General features: G+C 39.9%; 1 protein-coding gene across 7 annotated transcripts in view; it reads right to left on the bottom strand.

Moving 5' to 3' along the window:
- nrxn2b (neurexin 2b) overlaps positions 1-19420 on the bottom strand; it is a 703630-nt gene that overhangs the window by 462957 nt on the left and 221253 nt on the right. For all 7 annotated transcript variants that reach the window (XM_016673326.1, XM_016673332.1, XM_016673331.1 and 4 more), the window contains one exon: positions 13244-13545. In XM_016673326.1, coding sequence (XP_016528812.1) covers positions 13244-13545 — 302 coding nt within the window. The remainder of the gene's footprint in view (positions 1-13243; positions 13546-19420) is intronic.

The following is a 19420-nucleotide window of genomic DNA, read 5'->3' as shown; positions in this document are numbered from 1 at the left end:
TTTTTTTTTTTCCTTTGGCTTTGATCTTTCTCAAAATAAACACGTTTCTGGACCTTCCACGTTAACAGAAGCTAACCTCCTACATTAACTTGTTTGATATCCTTGAGTCACAATTAAAAAGGGGGAAGCTGCCCAGGCTGCCACCACCTGGTTGAGTGATTTCCCCGACTTTTCTCGTCGAAGACCAGAATGTCGTATTGCCGGCGTCCGACTGGGAGCGTTTCACAGCGATGGAAAGGGTTAAGCGCAGGAGCGGAGCCGAGGATGATTCACAACCGACGGCATAGTGGACTCCGTTGCTAAGTGACAAATTGCCAGTGAAAATCGGGGGGAGCGAGAGATAAAGTGAAAATGAGAGGGCGAAGGGGGCGAGGGGAGGAGAGAGATGTGCCGGAGAGGAATTGATTGCCTCTCTCTTAGGAATGCCGGCTGCTTCTTGGACGGAGGGTTGTGTTAAAGGCATGCTAGGCAAAGAGGGGTAATTGTAGCTGATCATGCCTCACAGAATTGGTTGGAAAAAACGCTCAGATTGAGTCTGAGACAGATGGAGAAGGGACGAGAACGATCAAGGGTGTGTCAACTAGCATTATCAGGGAATTCTTACTCTGTCTCCGACATGAAGCAGAAAGGTGAAAATCATCAAAACTCCTACTTTCTCATCCGCGTGGCTAATAGACAAGGTGATAAATTCTTCATTTCCAAAAGGATAACATTATGTTAATGTGCTCTGCGTTGGTATTTGATGCAAAATGTCCAGTGACAGGTACACACAGCCTGTGGCGAGAGGAGATTGCGTAACACCAACCAGGAGGAGGAAGAGTGCCTTGTGGAGAGTCAGCGTCTCCAGCGGGATTGGCTCACACATAAAAGGCTCTTTCAACACTTATCACACAAGGTGACAGAAATCAAAGACAAAAAAAAAAAAAAGAAACATTTCGTTCTCCAAAAGGTGCCTTTATCTTTTATGTATTAGTGCTGTTTTCTACCGTATCTCATGTGGGCTTTCAAAGCGCACTATTTCATGCATAAGATGTTTGTTTTTTGTTTTTTTTTATGTTTTTGTCTCATGGTGTGCTTGAACCTGCCTTGGAACTGGAGTGTAAAATAAACTAATTAGCTAAACTGGCACTGCTGCTGAAAAGTTTATAAGTGTTTACTGTTCCTGTAATTAGGATGCATTAATATTGGAATACACAAAATGATTCTCCTTGATTGAATTTTAATGCCTCAGCGGTTTGGTTGTGTCAATCTTTGGCTTTGACTTTCAAAACTGAAGATGCTGAGTGGTGAGTAGCTCTACATGAATTTTTATGTTATAAATCTTTCTAAATAACAGTCAGAGATCACCAATAACGAAAGGTTTGGACCACTGGCGGTACTGTCCCAGTGAATTCAGACAAACTCCTGATACAAGCAGTCTGCCTCAGGAGATCAAAATGGAAATGAATAAACTTTATAGATACGTAAATAAGGCATGGAAACCATATCAAGCTAACTATCTGTTGCTTGTGTTCACATATCAGAAGCTGGGTTTAATTATTTCTGTCAAACCTTTGGACATTAGTTCAGCTTCAGTATATCCAGACGACCATGGTGTCTTACAGAGGGTCTCCTATATAAAGAGGTCATCCAATTCGAAATCTTTTAAAAAATATAAAAAACTAGACACAGAACTGCTTCAGGAGAAATGCATCTGTTTTCAGTTGTTCCCAATTCTGATTTAAGTATGAGGTGCAACAGGTGAATTTATGTGTATTTTTTCTTAACATTATCGCCAAACAGGGTCTCCTAGAAAAGGACATTGTTGAAAAAAATATCCCAATTCCCAGTTTTTATCTGGGAGCAGAAGGTTCGAGTGTACTGACTGAAATGACAACAGGTGCTGCCAACAGCCAATGAGAAAGAGGCGCAGAGACTCAACTGCAAGCTCTTTATTTTAATTTTTTTTAAAACTATTTGTAACTATGTATTGTAAGTAGAGCCCGGAGTTTACCATGTTAGTTTTGATTTACTAATTAGATTTTAGCACATTAAAAATTTTGCTGCAATTTTTTTTTGCAAACAAAGGTTCTGGCAAGAACCTTTGTATTAATGCATTTCTGGTACATCAGTAAATCTGACGCACAAGTGACATCCACAAACAACGAAATTAATTTTTGCTTCTGATGAGACGCTGGGAAAAAAAAAAACAAAAAACTATTGTGTTCAAGTTGTGTTAAAAGGAGTTGGCCTATTAAAACTTATAAAGCTATTAAAGCCTTAAATAGCATCTCAAAGCTAACCATGTAGTAGCAGCAGATGCTAATGTCAGCGTCCACAGTCCACAAAGTCCAATTGATGATCAGGAGTTCCTGAAACTCTAGAAAGCTGAAAGGGTAGAATAATACTTTGCACCAATCAGAAGGTTAAAAAACCTGAATAACATATTAAAAACAATAAAAATATTTGTTGTTGAGCTGATATGTCAATTAAAAAAAAAGTTTTTGAATCAATAATGTTGCCTCTTTTTTTGATATATAGTTTTTGGATAAACTGAGATCAAATGTGATTAATTAATTGCATTTAACTTGAAGGAAAAACGACCACTAATTATAAACATAAAAGCACAAACAGTGGGCATAGTGCAAACCAGTAACTAATTACGCAATAAAACCCCCTAAAAAACAGACATTCATATATTTTAGACTGACATACGGTACATAATACATCTCGACATGTAAAGAACAACTACAGTTCATTCTCTGAATATCTACTATTACCGCCACCTACTGGCAGGCTTTTTTTTCCCATCAAACTATTGTGCTTGCGAGAGTTTGACACCTTCATTCGGCTGTATAGTTGGTCCCTCAGCAGGAGCAGCAGTGAAGAGTTCGTCGCTCGGTCTTTAAGTCGTCAAAGTGTAAACTAGTCTTTGCAAAAATCGATGGATGTCGTGTAGGATCCTCGGCTTAAGTGCTGTTTATCAGCTCAGATGTGTCAGATCTGAGCCAATCACAGGGCCGGCCTGTTTAAGAGGAGTCTGCGAGAAACATCAATGACTTGACTGATACCCCCCCCTCCACCCCCAGCCCAACCCACCACATTGACAACTTAGAAGTAAGTGAAGTACTGGCATGAGTGAGAAGATTCAATGTCAAGGGAGTAATGGCGAAAACAGTTCAATAAAAAGTTTTTTCTTGTGGTGCATTTTCAGCAGCATGCTACAGGCGAACCACGCTGCTGTTCTGTCAGAGCAGCAGATCCTCTTTGTAGCCTTCCCCACTAGGGCTGATATGATAATATCAACTTTTTGTCCTCTATGTTTTTCTGCTTTTATTCAGATGTGGTTGTATATTAATAAAAGAAACAACTGGATGTGCCAGATGAGTCAGAGCATGTCAGTCAACAACACTCGAAAACGTCTAGAACTACATTTTCTTTCGACTGTTGTACTTCTATCTTGTTGCCTTCAGAGTAACTTTATAATTATTATTATTAAAGATTAACAAGGAATGTGCCATACATGATTTATTGCATAAATTGTGTCATTGTCTGGAACTGTGTAATGTATGGTAAGGTATGAATAAGTGAAAGCCTATATAAACATACAAACATATTCTAGCCTTGAACAACTATTTTGATGCCTGAACATTGACTGTCATAAAATGCCAGTAGTAGTTTAACTTCATTTGAGGCAACTATAAATCTAAAGTGAATAAAATAATCTGTGGAGTTCCCCAAGGTTCCGCCCTCGGTCCTCTCCCCTTCCAAATATATACACACTAGGATAGAGCGTCACAATTATTCTGATGCCACAAAGCTGTACATTAGTTTATCACCAGGAGAATACAGTCAAGTGTAAATATTCGCTTTTAAATAAAAATGTCTTCAGCTCAATAAAGATAAAACCAAAGTTTTAGTTTTTGGACCAAAACAGGATAGGTTAAAAATCACTGCCCATCTTCAATCTGCTGGTTTAAAACAAGTATAAACAGCTTTATATTTGTTGTTTCCTACCCTTAATCTATTTTTATTTACTATTAAACCTCTTTAATATTACGTTTTTTCTTTCTATAGGTTGATTAAAAGCACTTGAAGTTCCCTTTGGTTGAAATATGCTCTATAAATAAAGCTGCCTTGCCATACATAACTAGATGAAAACACTAATGGGCGTGTATCGCATGCTAGGTAAAATAACTCCAAATAGAAGGAACGTTCTAGTCAAAACCTGTCCACATTCAGTTTGATGATTATTCACCGCCTCATTAAATAATAACAGCTGTCCTGAAATTCAATCATACAAACAGAACAGTTAGAGTTCAGCTGGATTTTTTCATAAGGCAGCAAACATTACGGAAAGGTCTGGGGAAAACCAAGCTTATTATCCAATAAGGCTGGCTTAGATTATACCAAGTTATTGTCTGCTGGAGGACATGCTGACCACTTTTCCTCACTCTGTTATTTTCTCCTACTTTCATTATTTGCAACATTTGCTGCCATTAACTTTATTTGCTCTCTGTTTCTGGGGTTTTTTCCCCATTGGAAGAGAAGCTACCCCCCACCCTGTGGCTCTGTGTCATGTTAAGGGAGGGAGTCTTTATCTGAACTATTGCTGCCAAAAACTTCCTGTTCTCCCTCTGGAGATGATACACAAAGACAATGAGTGTCTTTCCCAGACAAAGTACATCACAGTTTAGCTGTGTTACACAAAGTCACTTAACAGAGTTAAGAGTTAAGTTAATGATGAACTCTAAGAGGGGAAATCATGTTGCACTACAATTGGGAAGAATTTGTTTCAGTTTTATTCCCATCTTAAACACTTTCTAAGTCTCTGGATAATTTATTATTTGCTCTTTTTGCTTTTTTAAATATCCATAAATCTTTCTCATTCCTTTTTAAGCATAAAATATTCTGTGGTCATTTTTCAATTTCCATGCTATTGCCTCCCAGTTAAGGTGCATTTTTTTTCGCCTAAGGTTCCTATTCTTTATCTTCATTCTCCTGTGTTAAAAATTCCTTTAAACACAAGTTCTATATATTTAAATCTCTTCCGTCAGATTTTCTTCAAAACTTGCCTGCATTTCGACCACAAGATGGCGCTAACTCCCAGCCTTATCAGCTTTGAGTCGCATACCAAACAATTGCTCCCTCTGGGTAGTTTACCACGCGGCACAGAGAATGTGGTTGTAAAACCTGACATTGGCACCAACGTCTCTGGTGGATGTTGACTTTGAGTTTGCACTGAGTCCACTTCATGTTCATGTGGGCCTCAGTGGAGCGAAGCACGGCCGAAGCATGGGAGATTTAAGCGCTTAAGTAGAAGACAACTTGACTTCTTATAGTTTCCCAAAGATCGAAAACGCTTCTTTTGTACCGTTGAGTTGTAATCAGAACAATCTCAGCTGTTTCTAAAAGCCTTTTTGTTTCTCGTTAAAACCAGGAAGCTAGAGCACATCATCACCCCAGTCCTAAAGTCCTTCCTCTGGTTCCCTGTAGCTCAGAAAATCGTCTTTAAAATACTGTTAGTTTATATATCACTGAACGACTTTAGCACGACAATACATTAAAGATTTGTTGTTATCAACCTTCCAGACCTCTCAGATCTTGTGGTTCTGGTTCTGCTCTGCATCCCCAGAACCAGGACCAAACATGGAGAAGCAGCATTCAGCTTCTATGCACCACAAATGTGGAGCAAACTTCCAGAAAACACCAAAATTGCCAAAACACTGAGGCCAAACGCCACCTGTGCAGAGCGGATTTTGATTCCCAGGAAATTGATTATTGATTAGTTGATGTATATTTGCTAAATGATTGCTTGTTTCATATTTGGCTGCTGTTTTGATGGTTTTAAAACACTCAGAACTGCCGTATTCATGAAAACATAAGCTCGACCAGAGACGGCTCAGGGGCATTTTTCACCAAAACACATTTCCTTCTGGAACACATCTTCTTTGCACGTCCGTATTTAAAGAACGTAACAAGGCAGTGGATACTTTCCATTATTTAAAACTTATATGAAAACATCTGATTGATTCAGTCAATCGTGCGACTGAGGGGACAAAACGAGGTCTGAGTGGGAACTAGAAAGGACACGGCCGACTACAAAGCGGTCAGTTGGTGAGAGAAGAAAAGACAGAAAAAAGGGGTAATGGTAATTCAGAAAGGAAACGGAAGACGTCGAGATCAAGGGTTCATCCCTCTCTGCAGCAGCGAATAAGCTACTAACCCAGATCTGTGACACAATGGTTGTTGAGTCTTCAGGTTGTAAAGTCACATTGGGGATTTCAGAGAAACTCGCCTCTGTTCTGTGTAGCACAAAATCAAACCACTGTCTCTTTCCCTGTTCAGCCCTGATCCTCCCACTGCTCTGATACTCTAAGTCTCATAGCATCGCTGCGCTTCATTTCCAGCTCTCTGTTGTGCACACTGTTCCCTCCTCCTCCTCCAAACAGGAGTTAAAAAAAACAAAAACAAAAAAAAAAAGCAAAACAACAAAAAAAAACACATAAGTGCACATTTCATTCTTCATGCTGGTGTAAGATTTGGGTTAGCTCTGACTGCAAAGCGGTGTCTTGTGGGGCTCCAAAGCCCACCGACAACAAAAAACGCTCTGCTAGGATCAAGCCAGTAATCATCAAGTTACAGAGTTGGCAAAAAAAAAAGGAGAGGGAAGCATTTAGAGTGTGCTTCTTTTTATCTTTCTTTCTGGCAGACTGAATAGAAGGAAATGAAAGAGCAATATCGCACATTGTAATAATCCCAACAAATCTTAGAATGTGATTAAGCTAATGATGCTAACGTAATGCAATTATCAAAGCAGGCACATGATTGTGCGGCATTTTTCACTCGCCTGCTTCGCTTCTTTAAACCTGCAGCACAAAAAACAAAGATTCATTCTGGTTTTCCTTTTTATCCAGTGAGATTTTATTTGCAAAATTACAAAGAAAATATGCCAAAGTCCTTTAAATGGTGAATCTTAACCACTTCAGAGAAGAACAGTAATGTACAGATGTTGGAAATGTGTCATGAATTTTTATGCCTTTGATCAAAATATTTTGTTCATCTACTGCTGGCGTTCCCATATCAGACATCTTTTTTTTTTTGTGTAGAACATATTTTCAGCCTCACAGCTGAGCAAAGGAAAATTCCAGAGAGACTTGAGATCTATGGAACAACCACATTTCTGTAAGAAATGTAGACAGTACCGTTTTATTTTTTAATATAACGTGGACATCTACTAACTGACAGCAGAAGATAACTAAATGACGTCATACATTAAAGGGCGAAGCTCTTGACATAAATACGTATGGCAGAATTAATAAATATTTAGAATGTGGAAAGAAATTGGGTTTCCTGAGAAAATACAGCCTGAAGGCATTTAGAAAGGACCTAATAACAAATTTTATATCCTAATAACTCAAGTGTGAATTCTGATTGTACCCCATTGAGCTGGTCCAGATGTTTTGCACATACAAAAGTTGTCATATTTGGTTTTGTAGCAAATATGACAACTTCAAAAGATTCAAAAGATTGAATCTGAATATTACACATAAATTAGGATGTCCAAACTGAGGGTTCGCATCCTTTGAATGATGTGGCCGGCTCTTCATCGACCGTGAAGACAGGAAGTGAGCAGCTGTGAAATTCCCAACATTACCCCCGTGTACGTCCTGTCACTTATTTGTTATTTATTATTAATATTTACTATTTGAGCCATTTGTGCCATTGCACTGAGAGTTGAAAAGATGAGCTTGGTTCATGCTTGACACACGTAAATTCCACACAGAAAATAGACGTGCAGAAACAGGCTAACAGCTTTTGCAGCATTTATACTCAATGCGGTTCATCCTCACTGTAGGCCATATTCTGATAGACTCTAGGGGTCAGTATAGGGCGTCTACGGCAAGCGTACAACACTATGCAACTATGCAACCCCAGGGGTTCGATGAGTCGGCCTCAGGGGTTCGGCGGAGCCTCTGCCACGAATGTAAAGACACACTTGTGTAAAGTCGTGATGACGCGCCCTGCTTTGCCATCACTTGCTCCAGAGGATCACGTTACATTGCTTAGCCAATCAGAGCTGCGGAGGAGCACTGATTGAAGGAGTTCCACTCTCAGCATGGATTTGAACTTGTGTCTTTAATTACTTCAGCAAAGCTCACAGTTTTTACCAAATTCTGTAGCTTTCGGTGTACTTCTAAATCTGCTCCTTAGTCGCATCTTTTCGGGGTTGGTACTGCCTCTAGTGGTGTGGGGGTGGTAACACAACTAATATAATTACATTACTAAATCAGAATACCACAAAGTCTGTTATTTATTATTAGTTTTTCATTCTCTTAATATATGAATGTAGAGCTAATTAAATGATCTAAAGACCTTAAAGTGGTTCCAGTTTCTCTCGATGGCCAACCTGTTGAAACTGTAGCAAATTTGAAATACCTTGGGTCGTTCCTGGACAGTCAGCTCAACTTTGCTGAAAACACTGACTATATTTTGAAGAACTGTTCTCAGAGACTCTACCTTTTAAGAAGACTTAGTGATCATGGGGTGACCCAACTAGACTCTAGTTGGGGCACCCCTATGTTTTGAATTTGGGGGGGAAAAAAAAATATTTTATTTATCACTACAGAAGGGTTCAGTGAATGCACATATGAAACTGGTGGGTTCGGTACCTCAAAAAAGGTTAAGAACCACTGATCTGGATGGATGCCGTTCAGAGGACCGTAGTTGCTGAAATGACGTGATTTGACCGTTTCAAAACTGCTAAAACTTTCCAATCACATAATTACTTTGGTTTAAAGTAATTTTGTGCGCTCCAGCTGTAATGAGCATAAAGTAGCTGACCCCTACATCTCCCATACATTGTCCAGCTAGTGAGCTAGCTAGACAATGGCTACAAATGTCTGTTTTCATGCCCAAAACAAAGAAATATGATGTTTAAAAGTACAATATTTCTGATTGTAATTAAACAAGGAAATTGGAAACCGAAGCAACTGTCACTCATATTAAAGTAACAATGTTTGAAATCTACAGCTGGTAAGCTAGGGACCTAGCTAGCAACCCAAAGTGCCAGCTTGAGCGACAGACCAGCTAACACCAGCTTGTTATTCTTGTGCTACTCTACAAAAAGTAGCACAGTTTGAAAATGACTCATGAATGTACTGTTTTTCCAAGCAAATCTACAAGGGTTTGCTTTTGTTGCCTTTCTATTTTAAACAAAAGCAATGCTATCATTTCACACAGTTTGGTGATACAGCTGCGTTTCAGACTCACACCTGACATGGACATTAGCATCTGTGCCTCTGGCTCTCTCCTTTCTGCAGCTGTGTTTAGACAGCGTCCACATTCCCTCAGGAGAGCATGGCCCCCTGCTCTGACATCTACAAGACGCCCGTGATGGCAGATCATGTCAGGGAGGCAAGAGGGAGAGGGGAGACAAAGAAGCCGGGGCTTGCTGTTTATGCTAACTGATGTGCACTGTGAATTGTACAGGATGGGTGGGACTCTGCATGTGTCGCGGGCAGAGACTTGTGCTGATAAAAAAAGGTCAAAAGATGTGTGCTGGCCTGCCAGTCAGAGTATACCACAAGGACAAGCCTAACCCTGAGAGAAATCACTGAAAAAAACACTCTTGCAGTGCTGCAAGTGTCCACCAGGGGGAGCTCTGAGATTGTAATCCTGCTACACAGTGAGCCAGCCCCCACATCCCCCCTTTTTCTTTCTTCTGTGCTGGCAGAGAGTCCCTATCGCCTCACCTAATTCTGTCTGCTTCATTTTATCCCGCACAAAGCTGACAAATGCATAGGTTATATAGAGAACCAGAGTGAATACACACACACACCCCAGAAAACAAAGGAGGGACGCTCCAAGGCTCTGCTTCAGTTTTTGTTTTGTTTTTAGGGGGAGGTTGCTGATACCAAGATAGCCATCGATGATGTTGCAAGACACTAGAGTCCACTAAAACCTCAGGTGACATCCAACACTCTTCCTGCAAACTGCAGCTTCAGAGGGCATGCGGCAGGATTCAGCCGGCACAAGTTAGTCTGCTGTGCTAGTCTGGGATGCAAGGAGTGGATGATGTCACAGAATTGTTTGGGATGCTCATTTGCCTGGAGCCTTTTTCTTTGGAAGGAGTCAATATGGGAACACAAACCATAAAGCAGTCTGTGGAGATATATATATACACATATAAAAAAAGAAGCCCAAACAAAAATGCAGAAACTGTATCAAATGTAGATGTCTGAATTATCTGCACAGCTGTTTGTGAATAGCTGAAATCCACAAATACTAGAGATCCCCTCTAAATAGTCTATAACTACTTATTTCAATAGTAATTTGTATTAATTTGTACAGTGGAAACCATCTTGGCTCTACTGCACATGATAATATTTGAAGTCTATTTTTTTTCTCAGGTGTCGGGGGTACAGCCAATCGGTGCCAAAGGAGATAAAGGTGCTCCTGGATTGGCTGAATTCTAGACACCAGCCAGTGGCATTTCAGCTATCCTAGATGTATATTTTTAGATATGCTCTAAGGATGATTTCACATTTCACAGATACAGTATGTATTTAGAGACCTTCCACAGGTAAATCCATGAATATTGAAGCACAAAAAGGATATATATATATGTATATATATGTATAGAAGAAAAAAGAAAAAAAAGACGTGTAATTTTTTTTGCCCAAATCACCTTTTGCCAAAAAAGAGTTGGTGATTTTTACTTGTTTATTTATTTATTTATTTTTTTACAGAAACACTTTCGGCAAAAAATGACTTACACCATTATTTTACAAAGGTGACGATGTAATTTATCTTTATTCGTTGTAGCTGTGTTTTTCACAGAGTCCTAAAACAACCTGTGAGTTTTCATTTTTCTGCTCTTCATTTTAATCCTCACCTTTTCTCGCCGTTTTGTTTCTGACATCATGTTTTGCTCACTTGTTCCTGTAACAAGGTTTCTTTCGTAATGCCGGTTTGCAGTAAAGCTTCCGTAAGGTTTAATAACTCGCAAGCTCTCATTGATCCGCCTTGCAGTAAACATGAGGTCAGAGGTGGTCGGCGCCATTGATACCCAACTTCCTGTGTCCCTCTGCACTGACGGTGCGGTGTAAATCTACAGAGCTCTATAAACTCCAGGACTGCCTGTTAAATCAATTACAATGATCCACTGGAGACTTCGGCTGCGGTGTGATTTAACAGAGTTCACCTGAACAACATGATACGGCTGGTTAACTCTGAGTCAAGCCATGGACTAAGCATCCTGATCTGATGTCTGCAGAAGGACATGAGTTGTGTCAGATTGTTTGTTTTGTTTCCATCACAGCGATTCAAGCAGTCGAGCTTCGTCTTCAGCGTCAAAACTCCCAAAAAACATATATAATAAAGGTAAAGTCTCCGCTGTCTTACGTTTTTTTCCTCGTTAGCATCGCCAACAAAAACACAACCGAGTTTAAGGTCCAGAGCCCGACTGTCAGGCGGTGAGAAAGGCACCCAGATAAAGAGTGTGTTGTTTCAAGTGTGTGTACTTGTGTGTCCCATTTGCCTAATGATCATTACGGTGCGGTTGGTGGTAGGTGGATTGTCTCATGCTGTAAATCCTTAAAATCATGTTGGCTTCCCAAACTCATTAAGCCAGTCTCACTCTGCTGATCACACACAGCTCCACATTTGACCCCAGCTGTGTGTATGTATGCGTGTGCGTGTGTGTGTGTGTGTGTGTGTGTGTGCTTCTTGGATGCTGGTTTAGAGTTTGTGTGAGTGTGTGGGTTCCTCAGTATACCATAATTTGCTTTATTTTGTGGCATGAAAGTGCAAAAAGATGTACCTGAAGATGTATTTCCTGTCTATATATTTGTGCGAGAAATCGAAAATGAGAAAGAAACATTAAAGAATTTGCCTTTTAATTTAATAGATGTTCTTAGTTTCTATTGATTTTATTACCTTGGCGGTGCTGGAGGATTTCTCGAGTTGCTGGAAGTAACTTCCTGATTATGTTTCTTCACCTCCCAGAGACCCAGAACGAGCTGATGCACCTACTTTGTAGGAACGCATTCACATTAGAACTTGTTTTTCTTTTGTTTCATTTTGTATTCCAGGCTGCTCAGAATTCCCAATTATTAGTACCGACAAGCCATTCATTCCAATTACACTTAAGAGGAAAAATGTGCAGAAGTAAGCATGGCACGCGGAAGTGAAATTGATCGTACCTCGCCGCTGGTATCTGCAGCTGCCAATTGATGACTGGCTGCGTATGGACAGGGTCCGGCCGGCACTCACAGAAAGCACTTTAGGTTTTGTTGTGCATTTACAAACAAGCTGCCACGGATAAATACACAACGTTTCACACAGATTACAGAGAATTTTGCCAGCCCGGGCAAAGACACCGGTGTGTGACCAAGTTTGAGGTGAAACATTGGCTTCATTGACAAACTAGGCTGGATTTCAAGTGTGCATGTCTGAGCATATGTGCATAAATAAAGGGCAGAACACTTTGTTTACCGTTTCTTTTTATAGTCCTAAAATAAATAAAATCATCTTTGATTTTGTATCAATTAGGCCTGTCGCCATAAAAAAATTTACTGGACTCAAAGTTATTGTGATAAACAATAATACTGCTGTTTTGAGACCAATTATCTCAATATAATGGTAACAGCATAATAATAATAATTCAAGAACACATTCTCAAAGATCAATAAACTTTAAATTCTGATGAACATTTAACACTGAAACTGGAAGAGATTTTAAATAACCAAAATAAGTAAACAAAACAACAAATAAAATAAACTATGAAGTCTCTGTAAACAAAATTATCCTTAAAAAAAGGGTTAGTTAAGACCAAAACACTTTCGTCAGGCAGTTTTTGGCAGAAAGAAAAACAATTACAAATTAAAAAGAAAATTATTGAGCTTGTTTTAATTTATCACACAATGAATTGATTTATTGCTTATTGCGAGAATCAATTCAACTGGAGCTCAAGTAATGTACTTTTAACCATTTCCCTTTTGAACGATGGTGAATTGGATCTTTGGTCATTGCGTCAAAACAGAAATTCAAAGAAGAGATAAGTTGAAGGGAAGACGTTCAACTTTCACCTGGAAAAAAAGAGAAACTTTAGACATTACATTAAGGGAAAACAAACACGTGGGACACGAGCACATGTAAAGCGGGATCTTCTGGTTTTCTCCAAACGTAGCCCTACGGAAACGAGGAGGAGGAAGTGGCAGACAGAGGAACCACCTTGACAGCACCACCGCGAGCCGCTTACCTGGCGCAGGTTGCGTGTGACGCGTACGTCATGCCAGGCGTTGTCGTTGAACTTGCCGTTGACTGGCTCGACCAGGGCCTCGAAGGCCCCAGAGCCCAGGTTGATGACCAGCCAGACGGCGCCGCTCTTCAGGGACAAGTTCACGTAGTCGGCCGACTTCCCGGTGTGCAGCATGAGGCCGTTGCGTTGCAGCGTCCGGAAGGAGAGCGTTATTTCGTCGGTGCTGCTCTGGATGGGGGTCAGGGACAGGTCGTAGCAGAAGAACTCGTTGCCCTTGAAGGTGGCAACGGACTCTTCCTTACCTTCAGAACAAACACACACAAAGAAAGAGAGAGGAAAAACTCATAAATCAAAAAGGGAGAAGACGAACAAACCTCTTTCTACCCAGAGTCCCACTTCGTGTGAAAGTATTCACACTCCTTAAAATTATTGCATGTTTTGTGATGGACCATTTAAACATAAACTACCTAGCCAAAAAAAAAAGAAGTTACCACCCGCACAAGCTTGACAGATGGCACCAAGTAATTTAACCCCAACTGATGCAATGAGTGCCTTCCCATTTCTTAACAACCATGCCAGAAGACATGGTCAAGGAAATGACAGAGGAAAGTTTGTTTAAGAAAAGAACAACTTAGGAGATTGGAAGAACTACTGAAATCTGGTTAAGAACTGTCTGACGCATTATTAAAAAAACCTGGAAGGAAAGAGCGGAACCATCATCTTCAATGAGGAAGAAATGTGACCTGGAGAAAGTCCTGACTGATTGTGATCGGGGAAAAACTTTAATGTTTAGTGAAATCATAACAGAAAAAAAAAGACCAGTAGAACTTCAAGGCATAAGAAAACCACTAATCAGTGAATCAGTGGACTGTTGAGCAAAGTGGTCTAATGAGTTCAGATTGACCTTCTTCCACAGTGATGGACACATCATGGTTAGAAGAGAGGCAGTTGAACTGATGTACCCATCATGCCTAGCGTCTACTGGACATGGCAGTAGACAGGTACTGACCTCTATGTCCAGCAACATTGAGGTTCACCGACAACTTAAACATACCGAATGACCAGATTATTCCATCCTTCCATCCATCAGTGGATTGTTTCGTCCCCAATCAGACAGGCACATTCCAAGATGACAATGCCAGGATTCATCAGAGAACAATGAGACATTATTTTCACACATTGACTGACCTCCAAAGACTCTGGACCTTCGCCCCACTGAGACTCTTCTGAATGTCTGGAGAAGGTCAGATCCTCCGTTCATCATCAATGCAAGATATTGGTGAAAAATGTACAAAACCACAGACAGAAACCAATCTTGTAATGCTGCAGAAACTTATGGTGTGTGTGCCGCAACCAAAGCCAGAGACGGTTCAACTTTTTCCTGGCCAGGCCTTGTGTATGCGCTTTTCAGAATTTCACATGCGCATAAATATACATTTCATGTACCCTTTCCATTTACATTCTGATGCGCTTAAATCAAATCCGAAGCCACCAACAGCATCTCAGTAGTTGACTAATTAATAAATAAACCCCTAAGTGTAAGCAATTTAATCTCATAAATACAGAAAACTGAAACATAGAGACTGGGAACACTAACAGTGGTCAGGAGAAGAAAAGATGTGTTGAAGTGAAGTGGCGCTCCGTTTGTTCCAACATTTGAAAACTGAGGGAATATGGGCACAACTGCAAAGCTGCAAATGGCCCTGCGCCAAAAACTGACAGGCCAGGCAAGAAGAGCATTTTTAACCCAAATATTAGTCATGCACTCCACAGAATTGGCCCCTAGTAAGACAGAAATATACAGTTTGCTGAAAGTCACCAAGAGAAAACTGCAAAAATGATCTTTTGACCTACATGTAAAACTGTATGTGGGGAGAATTACTAACGCATCTCGACCCCATGAACACACCGTCATGCGGAGTTGGATATTCTCTTCAGCAGGGACGGTGAAGCTACAAACACATGCTCACCACGTTGTTTTCTTCTTTGAAAGAAAAGAAAGGAAGCCATGTATCATTTTTCTTCCATTTGACAATAATCCACAACTTTGTGCTAGTCCATCACGGCGGATAAAAACAGGTGCTGACATCTCCGCTGAAGCCTGCCAGCCTGCATACAGCACATGGCCCCCTTCCACTGCATTAGGCTTCATTCACACACTAACAGTCAAAACAGGCAGCCTGCACAGTGGACACATGTCAGGCATCAGTCTAACAGCAGCCAGGGAGAACTTTGTGTATGCATCTGTCAAAAGCAGAACACACACCTGCAGCTACCGGCGCGCAGATAGCGAGGCCTTCGAGAGCGTTCGCAGTGGTGAAAACTCAATTTCGCTCGACAAAAATACAAACGGTGAAGCTCAACTGGCGCGAGGAGAAAGCTCCGCTCGTGTAATTCCACAACACTTTCTTAGATCGCTTCCATTTATTTGCTGTTATTGTTCTTTCACCTGTTAGATACTCAACCTGGGGGCTGGACGATGTGGCTGAAAAATGTGTCAGGACATAAGCGTTTAAAATCAGACTATTTTTATAATTATGGATAAGTTTTAAATATCTGAAATTCTGCCAAACTGGTGGCGCGACCTTTCCTCTTTTATTTGCAGTTTTCATTTCGCGCCGTATGTTTTCTATTTATTTTTAAGAAGCTATGACGAAAACCTGAAACTGCTGCTGCACAAGTTACTCAACAAGTTGTTGCTAGGTAACCAAATAGTGAGTGAGTTAATGTCGCCATGAGAGGTTGAACTGCTCAAATCTTCTTCTCCGCCTACATCCCCCAGAATGCTGTGCAGTTCTGGATGGGAGTTCAGTGAATATTCTATCAGATGTGTTATATATTGATAGTGAGCAAAAAGTATTTATCACAACATATAATGTTATCGACCTATTATGTATAACTCAACATGCTGAGGAATTTTTGGAATTCTTTTTATATTTCCTTAAATTGAGGTATTATTTATTTTCCAGGTTATTAATGCCGGGTTATAGCAAAATCAAGTAACTTCAATATCAAAAATCAACTTAAATCTGGCAGTGAATGACATTGTAGTCCTTTTTACCTGTGAATATGACAGATGGAAGTATTTTACCAACATTCTTTTTTTTCTAATTTAAATTGGCAGGGATTTTTTTTTCCTCATCTTTCTTGTTCATTTTATGCCTGAGGTTCAAATCTTTACATTTTTCTGTAACGTACTTTGAATACAAAATGTACTATGCAAATAAATCTACCCAAGATATAAAGCTCAAAAAAGTTTTTGCTTCATGGTTTGCTATGACGTTGAAATTTCTATGAAACAACTTTTATCAAAGTTTGAAAATAAAGTCAAAAAGACAAAATTCTGCCAGGTAAAGCTGGCTAGGAAGTATAATTTAGAATCATCTCTGGACACCGAAAACAAAATATAGAACAGAAAAGCTCTTTGGGGAAAGGAACCCCAGAATGTTGCCAGCACCAGCAAAAAGCCTCAACTCCCTCTGCAGTCAACAATTGCATGAGCAATAACTTAAAGATGCATTGGAGTTGCTGTGTCTCTGTGAAGTTCCACACTTTTTGACTCCCTGGAGGAGGACACACCGTCGACCCAGCCTCAGGTAATAAAGTTTGGGGCTGAAAAAGGAAGGAAACGGTGCGAACCAAACAAAAAAACACCCTGGATGGCTCGGATTGGTGCACCGCCAAATCTAGTTTATTCTCAGGCTCTATTACAACAAAATGACTTTAAGAGTCCTGGGTGCATTGCCTTGGGGGAAACAGGCTGGGCCAATTTAAGGAGGTGGTCGGTTTTCACATTGCAAGCTAAATCTCATGAGCGACTATGTTTACCACTCAAGCAATCACAGGTCAAAGGGCAAGTGGGGCGGAGAAGGAAAAACAGCCATCCTGTAAACCCCGGAGTGAGAATGCGATGTTAATTTTTCATACATGGAGGTTTAAAACAGAGATAGAAAATGTTGTGCAATTTCGTCTAGAATATAAGTGCCTCTCAGAAGGCATAAGTGTTAAGTGACACGCTAACTGCTGTACTTTGGAAACATTTAAGTCTGTGACACAGCTCAAATACGAGCGCATAATATGGGTGGATACGCTCACAGAAAACCAAAACATCTCAGGGATGAAGGCAGGAAGTGAGGGACAAATGGCATCCAGACAGAGAAAGCTACTTAAAAAAAGAGCACTTTGGCATGAATTGAAATTTAGAGCAATCTCAACTGAAGTGTGGATTGTCATAAAAAAAAGAAAAAAAGGGGGCATCAAAGGAGAGAGGGAATGAGATGGGGAGGGGGAAAAAAATGACACACAAAAAGCAAATCCCCTAAGAGCAGCATCTTGGCGGCGCCTCCGTTGCTGATGTAGGAAGAACAAAAGCGTAGCAAATGGACCACGGCAAGCATTTTCAATTATGTACTAAGTTGCCCCCCCTACACCTCCACCACACACACACACACACACACACGCACACACACACACACACACACACACACACACACACCCACCCCTATAGAGGAGGCTGTTAACAGTAAGTAACAAACAGCTTGTGATTGCTTCCATGAGCTCAGCGAGATGCAGCGGGGGGGCCGAGGAGCAAACAAGAAACTTTCTTTTGTTTATGTCTTTTTAATGAACAGAAGGCTGAGAGGAGGAGATAAAGCCGGAGAGGACCGGTGAGTGACGGCGGCGGTGGGACCGTTCACAGCAGCAACAGTCAGTCCAGTTATGACGCCGCTGCAGTTCTTCCATAAACCAGATTCACACAAACATATGAAGCCGTCCGACTGTGTTTAGCAGCGTTTTGGAAAAGGATTTGACTTCCTGTTTAGTTTTTTGCTTTTTTTTGTTACACAATTGTTTCAGATCCAGCTATCCATCTTCTACGCCTTTATGTCCAAGCAGGGTTGCCGTAACGCTGTGTTATGCAATAACAATTCACATAGTTAACTAAAGCTAACCATGCAATGAAAACATTTCTGTTTGCTGAAATAAAAATGGGAATTAATGGGGAAAATTTTGTAGCTACCTGAAACTGTTTTGTGGGTTTAGAAAAGTAACTAAAACAAACTGAAGTTACAGATGCAACATCCTTCACTCTCCTGTTCATGAATCCATTTATTCACCATTTGAACTGATGTGAAATGATTTTTTTCTTGCGCTAGGCCGCAAAATGGCAACAGCAAAAGTGGGGAGAAAACACCAGAGTCAGTTGGTTGATCAACAATAATTGAATATTTATTTTTGAAAATTGCATATTATTACCCAATCAGTGTATACATAAACACAATACTTTGATCTTTTTGAATTCTGCACCTAAAAATGAACCAAAGTATGAAAAAATTAAAACTACTATAAGTAATAAAAACTAAACTAAAGCTAACCAATATTTAACTAATAATAGCTAAAAAAAAAGGCAAACACACTATAAAAACTAATTAACAGCAACTGAATTAGACAAAAAGTCACAATGAAATAAAAGCTATTATGAAAAACCCAAAACTACTGGAACCCTGGCAACAGCGCCGCAGTGAGTAGCAATGTAATAAAATTGTTCTTTAAAATATATCAAAACACTTTTAAAACCATGCTATGTATAAGAAACACAAAGTGTAATTCAATCCTTGAAATTGTTTTGCCTTGAACAACATGTAGGATAATACCAAGGGTTCTAACTACGAGTCTGAAAAGGTGATTAAACGTAAAAAAGTTCAGCATTTATTCACCAAAGTTTCAGTTTAAGTTATGATGGTTAAAAACATAGTCATTTCTAAAACAGGAGGTAATGTTATTACATAATGTGGTAGAAAGTATTGCAAAAAAAAATTGTCCAAAAAAAAAAAAAAAGAAAGCGATCAATTCCTGCAGAGCAAATCTTATGACCTTCAACCCAAACTTGAAGGTAACTCCTTTTTTCCATACTCGAGCAGGTTTTTTAACAAGCAAAAATGATCATTTGAAAATAACTTTTTGCATTTATTCAGGTTAGAATTGTAAGATGTTAATATTTGTCTGATAATGCCAAACATTTATGGTTCAGGAAAATGCAGAAAATAAGAAATATACCATCAATCAAACCCTGTTTCACACCACTGTAAGATACCCTGTCCTATCTCTATGAAGTTATTTCTTTTTATCTTCTTTGCACTAGAGGTAATCTGCAATCCCCCTTTGCACAGCAGTACA

This window comes from Poecilia formosa, unplaced genomic scaffold (assembly GCF_000485575.1).
Source record: "Poecilia formosa unplaced genomic scaffold, Poecilia_formosa-5.1.2 Scaffold73, whole genome shotgun sequence".
Taxonomy (NCBI): domain Eukaryota; kingdom Metazoa; phylum Chordata; class Actinopteri; order Cyprinodontiformes; family Poeciliidae; genus Poecilia; species Poecilia formosa.
The sequence above is the reverse complement of the archived record's forward strand: the minus strand, read 5'-3'. Positions and strand labels throughout refer to the sequence as shown.